The 13,426-nt window shown below is 41.5% G+C and overlaps 4 protein-coding genes across 7 annotated transcripts; 2 read left to right on the top strand and 2 right to left on the bottom strand.

Moving 5' to 3' along the window:
• On the bottom strand, window positions 1-3,719 carry LOC137574667 (coiled-coil domain-containing protein 6). 2 transcript variants are annotated; one of them, XM_068287055.1, is made up of 5 exons: window positions 3,509-3,719; window positions 2,641-2,825; window positions 2,483-2,573; window positions 1,436-2,317; window positions 1-1,362 (listed from the first exon to the last, which is right to left on the bottom strand). In XM_068287055.1, exons 2-5 carry the CDS (start codon window positions 2,754-2,756, stop codon window positions 844-846), a joined length of 1,608 nt encoding a protein of 535 aa, XP_068143156.1. In that variant the 5' UTR covers window positions 2,757-2,825; window positions 3,509-3,719; the 3' UTR covers window positions 1-843. The 2 variants fall into 2 exon arrangements, with proteins under 2 accessions (XP_068143156.1, XP_068143155.1); XM_068287054.1 differs by having other exon boundaries at window positions 3,410-3,718.
• Window positions 3,720-3,815: 96 nt separating this feature from the next.
• On the top strand, window positions 3,816-7,564 carry LOC137574664 (ribosome biogenesis protein BMS1 homolog). The gene is given in 3 exon segments (XM_068287049.1): window positions 3,816-5,725; window positions 5,789-5,977; window positions 5,980-7,564. Coding segments are annotated over 3 exon segments (3,498 nt in total). The 5' UTR covers window positions 3,816-3,918; the 3' UTR covers window positions 7,482-7,564.
• Window positions 7,565-7,637: 73 nt separating this feature from the next.
• Window positions 7,638-10,636, bottom strand: LOC137574665 (putative leucine-rich repeat-containing protein DDB_G0290503). 3 transcript variants are annotated; one of them, XM_068287051.1, is made up of 6 exons: window positions 10,455-10,636; window positions 10,160-10,401; window positions 9,569-10,075; window positions 9,194-9,419; window positions 8,314-9,129; window positions 7,638-8,250 (listed from the first exon to the last, which is right to left on the bottom strand). In XM_068287051.1, exons 2-6 carry the CDS (start codon window positions 10,207-10,209, stop codon window positions 7,984-7,986), a joined length of 1,866 nt encoding a protein of 621 aa, XP_068143152.1. In that variant the 5' UTR covers window positions 10,210-10,401; window positions 10,455-10,636; the 3' UTR covers window positions 7,638-7,983. The 3 variants fall into 3 exon arrangements, with proteins under 3 accessions (XP_068143152.1, XP_068143153.1, XP_068143151.1); XM_068287052.1 differs by having other exon boundaries at window positions 10,160-10,394; XM_068287050.1 differs by having other exon boundaries at window positions 10,160-10,636.
• A 288-nt stretch (window positions 10,637-10,924) lies between these two features.
• Window positions 10,925-13,284, top strand: LOC137574666 (uncharacterized). The gene is made up of 4 exons (XM_068287053.1): window positions 10,925-11,212; window positions 11,277-12,171; window positions 12,230-12,381; window positions 12,446-13,284. Exons 1-4 carry the CDS (start codon window positions 11,136-11,138, stop codon window positions 13,083-13,085), a joined length of 1,764 nt encoding a protein of 587 aa, XP_068143154.1. The 5' UTR covers window positions 10,925-11,135; the 3' UTR covers window positions 13,086-13,284.
• Window positions 13,285-13,426: the final 142 nt, after the last annotated feature.

The following is a 13,426-nucleotide window of genomic DNA, read 5'->3' as shown; positions in this document are numbered from 1 at the left end:
TATTGTATTTAATTGTTGAACTTTATTTTTTGTTGACTTACATTATATATACTTCAAAAAAAAAAAAAATGGTTTTTTATGCCCACCGAAAAACGAAGCGAGGATAATGTGGGAAAAGTTACTTTTTCACTGTTTTGATTTTTCATGAATAATATTCATAAATGTGTTTTTTTTCTTTTATAAATTCATATGGTTTTGCGCCGAGGCAAAAGTAAATTATAAAAAAATGAAGGAGAAAAGGAAACGGTAAATTCTTAAACATTAGCACTTTGTTTTTTGTTGTTTTAAATATTCGTTCGCCTAGGATGGCTCCGATATACACACATATTCATATATACATATATATATATATATATATATACATATATATACATATGTATATAAAGAAATATGAATATAGATATTATATTGAAATTGGTTTTTGTTTTTAGAGATTTTCATCAAATATATATAGAACATGCATTATACACATTAACCATAATATATATATATATATGTATACATATAAATGTGTGTATATTATATATATGTATACATATATATAAATACATATACCAATTTCTGAAGCGACTTTGAGTCGTCTGCCAGAAGAAGAAGAGGCTTATATTAGGTTTGTTTTACTTTTTTAACTGGTTTCGCGTGTGTGTATGTGTGTGAGTGTGTGTATGGGTGTATATGTGTGTGAGTATGTAGGTGTGAAAAATTATGCCATGAATCATGATATATATATATATGTATATATATATGTATATATTAAACTGACTGCATCTCACAATAAACTCCTAATCGTCTTGTTGTTGTATTTATGCTTTTCCAACTTCAAATTCTGAAGCGATTTTAATTCTAATCCTTGCAAGAGGATGTATCCATGGGACTTGCTGGTTGAATGAAAGCCGTAGCAGCTGCTGTGGGCTGATTTGTGGGCGTGAAGGCCGATAAGGAGGAATTGCTGCTGCTATTGACCAAGTTGCCGCTGGACGTATTGTTCAAGCTTATGTTCATCAAATTGGACGATGAGGATGAGGCACTCGATGTGCCACCGGTAAGCTGGTTAAGATGCTGCTGCTGTTGATGGTTGTTCATGGAGAGCATACCACCAGCCAAAAACGTGGCACTGCCACCACTGTTGCCTACTGTTGCTCCACCCATGCCCACTGAACCCAAGCTGAGACGTTCGCTATTCAAACTAGCTAAGAAACCAGCTGATGGCGTCGCTCCCGTATTAGAGCCATAGATGCTGTTGGCTCCACTGGCCAGCAATGGATTGGTTGAGGTTAGCACATTTGGTGCGGAAGTGTTCAGACCCAACATTATTGGTGTTGGCAGTGCTGGCTTTATAAAGCGTTCGCTGGCACGACGATTCTGCAATGGCGATACCAAAATGGAATTAACATAGAATTTATATGCCCTTCTCTTTCAATTAGTGAGTACTTACTACAAATTGCCCGCAGGCATGGCAACGATTTTGACCAGCTGTGCCTGGACTCAAGGGTCGGCTGCTCGATGGACTATGTGAGACGGGACTGCTTATGGTGCGTTGCCGCTGGGCATTAACTGCTCCTCCGGGACCACTTCCACCACCACTTAATAGATTTTCATTGTAGAAACGTTCTTCATCCATTTCGAGGGACGATTCCGACTCGGAGAGATGGCGGCACAAGGCCTCGCGACGCTCTACCTCCTGTTTGAGCTTGCGCTGTAAACGAGCATTTTCCTCGCGAATGGACTTCTCCTCTTGGGCAAATTGTTGCATTTTAATGGTGGTCTCCTTTTGGGCGGCAGCAAGATTGGAACGCAAGCGCAACACTTCAGAGCGCAGCGTTTGGATGTGCGAAGTCAAATGGGTGGCAGTATCGCCACCATTGGCATTGATGGTTATATCACGTGGTGTTGTCGGATCAGAAACAGGCTGATCGAGTTTGATTTGAAGAGAGCGCTTCTCGGTTTCCAACTTATCCATGCGCTTCCATAGCTTATTGACCAAAGCCTCCTGTTCCTGTTCAAGCGTATTCTCCAGCTCAACCATTTCGCGACGCAGCTGCTCTAAATTTGTTTGCTTGTTGTCCGTTTCAGCCTGTAGTTTCTCTATCTTGCGCATTAGCTTATTGACAAGACATTCCTGCTCCTGTTCCAGTGTCTGTTCCAGTTTACATTTCTCCTGGCGCAGTTGATCCAGCTTACGGGACAAATCATTGGTTAAACACTCCTCTTCGCGTTCATAATGATGAGCTAGTGTTTCCTTTTCCTTCTTTAAGGCTTGAATTTTCTTGAGCAACGTATTTGATATATATTCTTCCTCCTGCTCGGCCTTCGCTTGCTACAAAGAACAAACAGAACAGTCATAAACACAATTGTTCAAAGACTTGTAAAAATCTCAGTACATCTGAGAAGAAATCATCTGCTCTTAAAAAAATATGATTAAATAATAATCTTGACGGGGACCTCTTGGTAATATTTGAACATAGGAATGAATTGTACTAACAATTATAACAGAAGCCTGTTTAAGACAACGATTCTCCTCCTGAACCACTTTGCATTTGGTTTTAAATGTGTCCAATTCAGCTTTGAGTACTCTGCAAAATACCAAATTGTGCGTGTTAATGAAAAGTAATTTCTTTCTCCGAATCCAAAGGGACTTACTTATTTTGTTGTGTTAGCGATTCGATGCGCTTTTGAAGCTGCTCCCGGGACACTGGGCTGGGTGGCAGCATTGAACCGCCATCCAATGAACTTTCCGATTCACAAGGGCTTTCCATAATAATGATGGCGATGGCGACGGCGACAACCACAAACGACAGCGACGACGCTGTTTATGATGACGACGACTGAAATGGTATTAAAGACGGACACACCAGGTGGATTATTTGTTGTTGTTCCTCCGAGTTCTTTTTTTTTTTTTTGTTTTGTTTCAGTTTTATATTCGTGCATATGCAATTACATGAAATTAATGTATGCGAATCTCAATCGGAACGTTCAGAAAGTCTTATATATTTTTTGCTTTTTTTTTTTTTTTTTTTTGTTTTTTGTGTTCTTTATTGTCGTCGTAGTGTCGGTGTCGTTGTCATTAAAACAAAGAAAAATCGGACAGTCCGTGGTTGGGTCTGGCTGGCTGCTGGCCGACTGAGGTGTCTGTTGTTGTCCCTGATAGAAAAGTTTAACCTTCAGCTGTGTGATTTGCATCCGTTTGAGATTTTTGTTGGCCTTAACATTTTACTCTACAACTTTTCTTGTTGTTGTTCTTCAGAAATCAATAGAAGGGCAAGGTCGGGCCCTAGAGTTTTGGCATTGAATTTGGTTGGTTTGATGATGGGACGGGCAGGCAGCAGCCGCGGCCCACCTCCCAATATCTCACTATGCATTCACCCCACCATATTCGGCATTGGAATCCTGTCTTGTTGTTTATCCTTACCTTTACTCTCTTTTGTTAGACCTCTCTACTTCTTTCTCCTATTGCTGCTGCTGCTGCCGCTTTGCCTCCCTTCTCTTTCTTCTTCACCGTCACCCTTACCCGAGATAGCTTTGGTTGGGTGTTTTCCCTTGACTGCACGTTTATTCTTGTTCCTGTCGCTCCACAAATGCTTGTAATTATGTCTGCAACCTTAGCACACAGAACGACACCATTTTAACATTTGAAACAAATATTTAAAAAAAAAATGTTGAAATGAATCAAATTCGCAAAAAAAGTGACCGTGCGCCTTTAGGAATACCAAAACGCTGCAACATTTCATTTGCCGGAGAGCTGTCAACTTTTCTTTTGGAGGAAACTGTTAAATTTAACAGTCAGAACTATCGCTGGTGTGGCCATCTCTAACAGACCAGCGACCTGACCACTTGCCAAACATTACAATCAACACGTGCAGCGCCAATTTGGTTTTTAATTTCTATTTTGATTTAATTTCAATATATATCCACTGCACCATGGCCGATGATGCTGGCCAAGACAAGAGGAAGCAACATCGTGCACGCCAATCTGGTGTTAAGGCTGTTAAAAAGAAAGATAAGGCCAAAAAAGACTCCAATCAAAAGGAGCCCGAACTGACGGCGCGGCAAAGAAATCCCAAGGCGTTTGCTATTAACTCCGCGCAGACAGCAGAACGAAATTTTCGTCGTAAAGAGGATTTGACTGCCAAGAAACAGCATATACCTGTAGTAGATCAGACACCAGATGAACCGCCGCCGGTGCTGATTGCCATTGTGGGACCACCAAAAGTGGGTAAAACAACACTGATTAAGGATCTGATCAAAAGTTTTACTCGAACCAATGTCACGGACATCAAGGGTCCCATTACCATAGTCACATCGAAGAAGCGTCGCATCACATTGGTGGAGTGCAATAATGATATTAACTCGATGATCGATATAGCCAAATGTGCGGATCTGGTTTTGCTGCTATGCGATGCAAGTTATGGATTCGAAATGGAAATCTTTGAGTTCCTCAACATATGTCAAGTACATGGGATGCCAAAGATTATGGGCGTACTCACCCATTTAGATATGATCAAGAATCCAAAACAGTTGAGAAAGCGTAAAAAGGAACTGAAACATCGCTTTTGGACGGAGGTATATGATGGAGCCAAGTTATTTTATCTTTCTGGATTACTGCATGGAGAATATTTGAGAAACGAAGTGAAGAACTTGGGCCGCTTTATCTCAGTGATGAAGTTTCGTCCTTTATCCTGGCGTGGAGCTCATAGTTATCTGCTAGTGGATCGTATGGAGGATGTGACAAACACGGATCAAGTTCGTCGTAATCCCAAGTGTGACCGTGAAGTCATTCTCTATGGTTATGTGCGTGGCGTACCTCTTAAGCAGGAGCATATGGTTCATATAGCTGGTCTGGGGGATGCTCGTATTGATGAGCTGAGTGTTATTCCCGATCCCTGCCCGTTACCCGGTACTGAAAAGAAACGGAGTCTGCTGGAAAAGGAACGTTTACTTTATGCTCCCATGTCGGGTGTGGGAGGCATTGTCTATGACAAGGATGCAGTTTACATTGAGCTGCAGGGCTCCCATTCCCACAAGGAAAAGACAGCTGAGGCGACCGAACAGGAGGAGCTTGTTACCAAGTTGATTGACAAAAAGGCAACCATTGATCAGCAAATGGAGCAACAGGAATTTCGTCTTTTCTCTGATGGTATGGCCATTAAGTCCAAAGATTTTCAAAGTGATATTGAGCCTGAAAACAGTGAAGATGAAGACGCTGACGATTCTGGTTTAGAAGCAGCGGATTCCAGTGACGATGATGAGGAAAAAACTGAAGAATTCATTGCCGATGATTGGAGGGGTGAAAATAGTGAAGAGGACGACGAGGAAAACAGCGATGGAAATGACTCCTCCGATGACGAAGAGTATCAAAACCTAGCGGGAAAAAGTACTGCTGCTGCTGCTGATGATGGTGATGATGATGATGATGTAGAAGACGAGGATGAGGAGGAGGAAGCTCGAATTATAGCCAATAACATGAGCTGGAAATCCAATTTGGCAGAAAAGGCTAGAGATGCATTTCTGCAGCGGCACTCTGAGTCCAAGAATCTGATGCGTTTGGTATATGGCATCTATAACCAAAGCGATAAGAGTCGTCAGCAAGAAGCGGATGCTGCGGATACGGATGAGGAAGAGGAACTGGGTGGTCTTTTTCGTTTGGCCTCCAAGAAACAAACCGACATGCAAAAGGATAAGGACGTTCGGGACAAAGATGAGAGCTGCCTATTCCAATATCAAAGTGGTAAGAGTTCTAATGCATAGTTCGGTAAACATTTTCCTGTTACCCTCTTTTATTTTTGGTTAGATGCCACACGCAATTGGCTAGCGGAAGAGAACAAGGAGCTTATTAAAAACTGTTTTGTGACCGGCAAATGGAAAGCCTCCGAAGATGCTGAAACATTGCTTCGCTTGGACGATATGAGCGATGCTGAGAGTGAGGTATATGGAGACTTCGAGGATTTGGAAACTGGTGAACAGCATAGTGGAAAGCCCCAAGACGACAGGGGGAGGAGCAGACAGAGGAGCCAGCTACTGCTGCTGGGTCATCGACAGTCAAAAGAAAATTGACTCGCGTTGAGGAAGAGAATCTAACGAAATCGGAATTAATGGCCAAAAAGTTAAAGCTAAAGGCCAAATTCGATGCGGAATATGATAAAGGTGGAGAAAAAGGTGAAGAAGAAGATTTGGGTCGTATTACTGGCGATCATTCCTTTTACGAGGACCTGAAGGCTGAAGCCCAGCGCCAAAGTGAACTTAACAAATCAGAATTTGCCAATTTGGACAATGAGCTAAGAATACAAATCGAAGGCTATCGTGCTGGCCTATATGTTCGTTTGGGTTTCAGGCAATTGCCAGCTGAATTTGTTGAACATTTCGATCCCAGCTATCCCGTGCTGGTGGGAGCTCTCAATATGACCGAGGAGAATGTGGGTTATGTCAACTGTAAAGTCAAGAAACATCGTTGGTACAAGAAAATCCTTAAAACGGGTGATCCCTTGATTATCTCTATGGGATGGCGACGCTTCCAAACCGTTTCGATCTTTGCCAAAGTAGAGGATAATTTTAGGCATCGTTATCTGAAGTATACGCCCAATCATGTTACCTGCAGCATGACCTTTTGGGGACCTATAACACCGCAAAATACTGGTTTCTTGGCTCTGCAGACAGTTCGACAAGATCAGGAGGAAATGAAGCGTCTAGGCTTTCGTATAGCAGCCACTGGATGTGTCACAGAATTGGATAAATCGTCGCAGATAATGAAGAAGCTTAAGCTAGTGGGTCATCCGTTTAAAATTTATAAGAAAACTGCATACATTAAGGACATGTTCAATTCCTCTCTAGAAGTGGCCAAATTTGAGGGTGCCAAAATTAAAACAGTCTCCGGCATTCGTGGGCAGATTAAAAAATCCCATCACACTCCCGAGGGATCCTACCGAGCCACCTTCGAGGATAAAATTCTTTTAAGTGACATTGTATTCTGTCGCACTTGGTTTAATGTGGAAGTGCCACGCTTCTATGCCCCTATCACAACGCTGCTAATGCCTGCCGAACAGAAGAGCCAATGGCAGGGCATGAAAACTTTAGGACAATTGAAACGCGAGCGTGCCCTACAAAATCAAGCTCAACCCGATAGCTTATATACAGAGATTGTACGCAAACCGAAAATCTTTCGTCCTCTGGTCATACCGAAAGCCCTGCAACGAGCCCTACCATATAAGGATAAACCCAAATTGGGTCCAGCAAATCCTAAAGAGGCTTTGGAACGTGTGGCTGTTGTTAACTCACCGTACGAGCAAAAGGTCAGCAAAATGATGAAAATGATCGAGACCAACTATAGGGATAAGAAGTCACGCGATCGCCAAGAAACAAAGAAACGTCTAAGCACTTTCCGTGCCAAAAAGCGGGCCGAAGAGGCTTCCAAAATGAAGCGACAAAAGGAACTGCGCAAGAAGGTCTCTCGGGCCGTCAGTAAAATGAGGGGCAAGCAGACAAGTTAACAAGTAAAGTTGGTCACGTCGATTTAGTTTACGCTTTTAGAATCTATTTAAATAAAGTCAGTTATTAATTTAAAAATAACTTAGATCATACTTAGTTCATCTCTCTGGGGCTCAAAGACGATGGGATACAGAAACACAGAGAAACTCCAGAAACGGTAAAATTTTAGCGCTCACACAGGTAAAACTCGTTAGAACCGGAGCAACAATTGTAGGAGAAACTTGGGCTCTAGAGATGCCTCTAGTAAACCATCAAGTTCTCCTCATACTACTGCTCCTCGTTTTAACGAGAATCGCCCCCAGTGTAATGGCTTTACTTGCTTTCGACAAAATATACATAGATCATGATCATAACTTAACACAGCTTAGGGCACTAGATTGAAATTGACAAAATCCAAGTTTTTTTTTGTAGTGTAGTCAAAGTAAAACTTACGGAGTTGTGCATTACGTGTTGATTGTGTGCTCGTGTCTGTGTGTCACTGTGAGTGTGTGTCTGTATGTTAGGCTAATCCTGCCCCTTATTATCATCGATAACCTTGAGGGCAGCTAGCAAAGAATGCTTACGACTGCCGGTCAGTGTATTACCAACTCCCACACTAGGAGCCACCACGCCAGTACGTTTCTTGGAATCTTCACGGACATTGCTACTGGACGATTGACGGCAATAAGCATTAAGGAAACTCTCACGCTCTTTATGATCATTTGAAATTTGTTTGCGAATGCTGGACATATTCTCTTTCATACGTGGCCCACGGGAATTTGGCTTGGACACCTAGAAGATAAGGAATCAGTTGAAGTAATGTGAAAGATATATTTTAATGCGGGTGCCTTTTACCTCGTCTTCGTCAAGCTGCGAATCCTGAGATTCGGTTTGCTCTTCCTCATCTTCGTCCTCCTCCTCTTCCAGCATGGCATCTATTTCACCATTGCTACTGCCTTTGTTATCCATATAGTTGCCATAATTCAGCAAACTCATTTCATTGGCGTTTACTTCATCGGATCCATTGTCATGAGTTCCAGCAACATCATCACACCATTTGTCTATGAGACCAAAGCTATCATCAGCATCTTCATGATCCTCGAAGTCTTCATCGTAATCCAATTCAAATGATTTTAGAGAGGGCTTAATGCTTTTCGATTCAGTCGAAGAAAGTCGGGCATCTGTATCTCGGCGTTTATTGGCCGAACCACCGATATTACTTTTAATATTGACAATCCCATTGCCAATACTTCCAGCGCCACTGCGCAGTCTTGAGTTGCCTGCTTTACTAGACCCTGATATTTTGCTTTGGGCGCTCACTAAATGACTAAGACTAGAACGGGTAGTTCCCCCAGTTCCCATCTGTTTGGCCTGACCCGGAGTTGGCAACTTGGTCACACGTGATGGTATCTTGGACTCTCCAAGCGTTGGTGACACTGAATCATTTTTATCTTCCACATCGACGACCTTATCGAAGTCAAACATTGAATCCGTTTCCAAAACATCTGCCAAAGCATTGAATTCACTTTGACTATTCTTCTCAATGGCCTTGTCGAGCAGTTCAAGGGATTTCTCTAGCTTATCAATTTTATCTGGCTCATCCATAGAAACGCCACCCAATTTTGCACGTCGTCCCGATGCCAAAGGATTGCCCTTATCATTTACGCCCAGCTGTTGAAATTAACAGAATTCAATGAGCTTCCAATTAAGAAACTCAAATCCATCGAAAACTTACCGTATACTCTTCCAGTTTGCGATATCCACTTACTTCAAGACGGGCTTTTTCCAGTTTAAGCATTACCTCTTTAGCCTTCTTCTGCTCGTTGAGCAACTGCTGACGGAAGTTCTTTGTCTCCAATTGTATCTTACGAGCCATTAGCTTCATGTCATTGTCCTTATCTTGTAGACGCTGCTCCAGTGAGCGCAACTTTTCCTGTAATTTTTGGCGTTCATCGAGATTCCTATAAGAAACAAATGCAATTTCATTTAAAATAAATCCCGGAACTAAATTAAACTGGAACTAACACAAGTCATTGAGGATTTTCAAAAAAATAAAAAAAAAAAGTCTAATACTATTTTAATTTTATAAAATCTCATATATAAAACTTACTTATCCTTATTTAGCTGACTATAGTGCTTATTCTGATCACTAAGTGACAATATTAGTGCCTCCTTCTGCTTCAGTTTCATTTCCAAGTCCTTGTTGATAGTTTGTAAATTGCGATGTTTTGTCTGCCACACGCGTAACTCCTCGGAATGGGAGTGCAACAATTGTGGCAACTCAGCATTGGTGGACTCGTATTTATTCAAAGCTGAGGATTGACGCTTGTGGAGTGTGCGCAGCATGCGATTCTCATGGGCCAAATTGGCAATCTCTGCCTGGGCATCGGCCAATTGATTTTGAAAAGTTTTCATACGCAAATTGCGAGCGGACATGACTCGCTGATGGATCTCACTAGTGCTTTGGGGTACCATTGATGGCTGACGAATTCCACTGCTGCCATGGCTGGAAGATTTCATGCCCACACGATGCGGCATTTGTTTGCGTTGATAGATCAGGCTAGCCGACTCCCGGGAACTGGCCGAGAAGAGGCTCTCGCAACTTTTTGCCGTAGTTCTACATATAGATAAAGGATAATAATCGGATTGGGGTAACCATTCGATAGTTGGTTGGTTGTTTAGTTTAGTTTTAATTACTTACGCCATTACTTTGTTCGAGGATGTGGTTGCCGACTTTCGCGGCGATACCATTTAAGTGGCGAGCCGGTGCTATTGAATATCGATCAGTCCCTGGTTTTACCCAAGAGGCTTTGGTTTGGTTGGTTTTTTTCTTATTTTACTTTTTTGTAGTTTCAAAAATCATCTAAATTTTCTGTGTAGAAACTTCTGAAAACGTATCCGGCGCGTGCTGATGTTGAAATGTAACTGAAAATTAACTATTGCCTGCTGCTGTGGTTACGAATCTGATGTTTGTTTTTTTGTTGATACCGACTCACATTATGACATGGCTTGCTATGTTTGTGTGTTGTTTGGACCAGGCCAGGACGGGGACGTTCATATATTGGGCAGGTTCGTAGTTTAACATTTTTTTCAGGGGTGACTTTTCTCTCGGCATAACAAAAATAAACATGTCTCCATTTAAAAAACACAAGCTAGAATTTTCAATTGGTAGAGTTGCCAATGCTTTTTAAAATTTATAAGCTTAGAAATCACGGGCGTAGCCACATTTGAAATTCCAGTTTTTAAAAAAATGAAAAACTCCAAAATTGAACCTTTTTTGGGATAAGCTTTAGATACTGTTGCCATTTCAGCCCATTTGAAAATGTAAAAACTGTTTAATACCAAGACAGTGAGTGAGAAGAAGGTATTACCCATTTCAGCTTTATTTATGCCAGATCATGATAAATACATACATATACATGTATGTACATATGTATTACATACGGTATGAGCAATTTTAGTTGTGCTCATCATGTGGCAACTCTGGCTACAATAACAGCAACCATTGACTGGCGCGCAGCTTAGCAACGGTACTTTTGTTGCATGAACAACAAAAACAATGCAAAATAAATTTTAAGAATTGAAAACGTATTAATTTGTTTGTCTGCCTGTATGTGATAATTAAAGTCGAACGTCTTCGTATTATTGTGTCTCAAATTAATTAATTGTCTTTAAAAATGACGCGTTCAGCCTATGAGGTGCAACGGGACTTTGCCTTGAGTAGCGGCCTGCGCTCAGAAATTATATGGGACTCGTAGGTGTTATGCAAGTAGAAAAAAAAAGCCAGAGAATAAATTATGTACATTTTCTAATTATAGGCTTTCGCCCGATCAAGCAGATGTTTTGAGGCAAAAAATTGCAAATTTAATTTGCGAAAATGAAGCTAAAAATACAAAAATGGTCACCAAGCAGCGAAACGAATTGTTTCAAAATATTTGGCTGCAACGGAAATATACAAATCGGATTTTACTTTCGGCCATTGTCTATGTGCTGGTCACTGTCGAAACGGATCCAGAATTGGCTCTGCAGTCCACTCAATACAGTTGCCATCCTGTCTTCCGCACCCGCAAATGTATGAGAGGTGACACCAACAGCGATTCGACCAGTGAGGGCTGCTGTATGGTTTTCATTGATGAACATGGTCGCGTCTATCCCAATTGGCAGAGATATGTCTACGGCAATACGTTGCCCAAAGGTTGTATGATAGCACCCAATAATGGCATTTATACTTTCTCCAATGATGAAGATTTGGGTGTGGAATTAATGATACAACCGACACCAGCATCCAATATTAAATATCGCATACTCAATGTTGGTGACAAATTGGCCACTGTTGGGGGTCTGGTGGCAACTGTTCCAGTAGCTGCTGCCTTAGCTATTCCTGTTGCAGGTCCTGTGGTGATCGCTGCAACTGCTGTAGGCGTGGCTACTACAGCATATAGTACTCTGCGTTCCCTAAAGCGTTTGGTAGATCGACGATGCCACAGCCAGACCATCTCACTCACCGATCGAGAGGCACGCGGCAATTGGCTAGGCGTGGCTGGTGGTGTTGTGGGACTCGGAGCGACGGGAGCCACAAAAGCATTGACTACTATAGCATCATCGGGCAGAGAGGTCCACACCGCTGCTCAATTGGCCGTGAAGGGCATTAATGTATCGTCTATTGTCATTTCTGGCACAGGTGTGGTCCATGGCGTATACGATTTGTATTTGGTAAGCAAATAAAATTTCATTTCTAATCAGAACTTAAAACGTTGTAGCGATTTTCTAGAAAATCAGCGACGAAGAGCTTCTGAGTGGCTTTGATGTGTTGCAGATAGCCTCCAGCTTGGTGATTTTCACACATTCCATAAACAATTTACGTATTGCTTCCAAGGCCACGAATGGCTCCTCATTGAGACGAGCACTACAAAATCAGACCAGGTGAAGGCCCAACAATTTGTCTGTATTTTAGCCTTTAGTAATTCTAATCTGACTTCAATTGCAGGAAAGTCATCAACAAAATTACCCAAGAGTCGGTGAAGCTGCATGGCGGTGACTCCTCGAGTTCAGCCAAGAAATTTGACATTATACGCACTCTGAATGATATACCATACAAGGAGGCATTACTCAGTTTGCATGAAATTAATTCCCATCTAACACAAGGTGTCTCGATCGTTGGAGCTATTGGATCCACCATATTACCCAGTCTGGTTACTGTGGGTGGAGGTGGTAAAACCATTTTGAATCTTGAATCTTTGGCCCTTCAGTTTGGTGGCAAATTTGTGCAGCATATTAGCAATTTGGGTAGTTTTATGGATGTCTTTGATGCCCTGGCCAAGTATTTCAGTGACCAAGTGGTGCAGTTGATGATGCAAATGACTCGCAGCTTTGTGGAACAGAATGTCGACTCCATTGATCGCACATTGAACACCTTTGTGTCCACCGAAACTGTTCTCTATCGCATGCTAATGCATTGCGTGAACACATATGAAGATTTTGGCTTTGAGTTCCTCGAGAGACGCCGTGATGAAATTCTTCAAATGATTGGCAAATATTTTAAATCCTTGGAAGCGGTCAATGTCCCAGATTGTCGTAAATATCAGTGTAAAGTGTGTAAGGGTGCCTATTATATAACAAAATTATAATCAGATTTGTGATCAGATATAAATATCTAAGAGATTCTGAGAATATCTTCCATTTTAAATGTGATTAAATGTGAACTTGTGACATTAATCATTCTGTTTAGATTAGTTAATTGGAAATCGATGGGATGATGTTTATCAAACTAACGCATCCAATATCTAGAAATTTTTATATCGCAACAAATAAAATTTGGCAATTAAATTGTTTTTTGCTTTCTTTCTGCAATAGCACGATTGCATTTCATGACGTTTGTTCACATACTTGACATAGAATGTCGATAGTTCTTATCTGAATTCAAAGTCTAGGCTTTTTTTTTTTAATCTATAGTCTAACTGAGGGAAAA

Source organism: Drosophila tropicalis, unplaced genomic scaffold (genome assembly GCF_018151085.1).
Source record: "Drosophila tropicalis isolate 14030-0801.00 unplaced genomic scaffold, ASM1815108v1 contig_463, whole genome shotgun sequence".
NCBI classification, from domain to species: Eukaryota; Metazoa; Arthropoda; class Insecta; order Diptera; family Drosophilidae; genus Drosophila; species Drosophila tropicalis.
The sequence above is the reverse complement of the archived record's forward strand: the minus strand, read 5'-3'. Positions and strand labels throughout refer to the sequence as shown.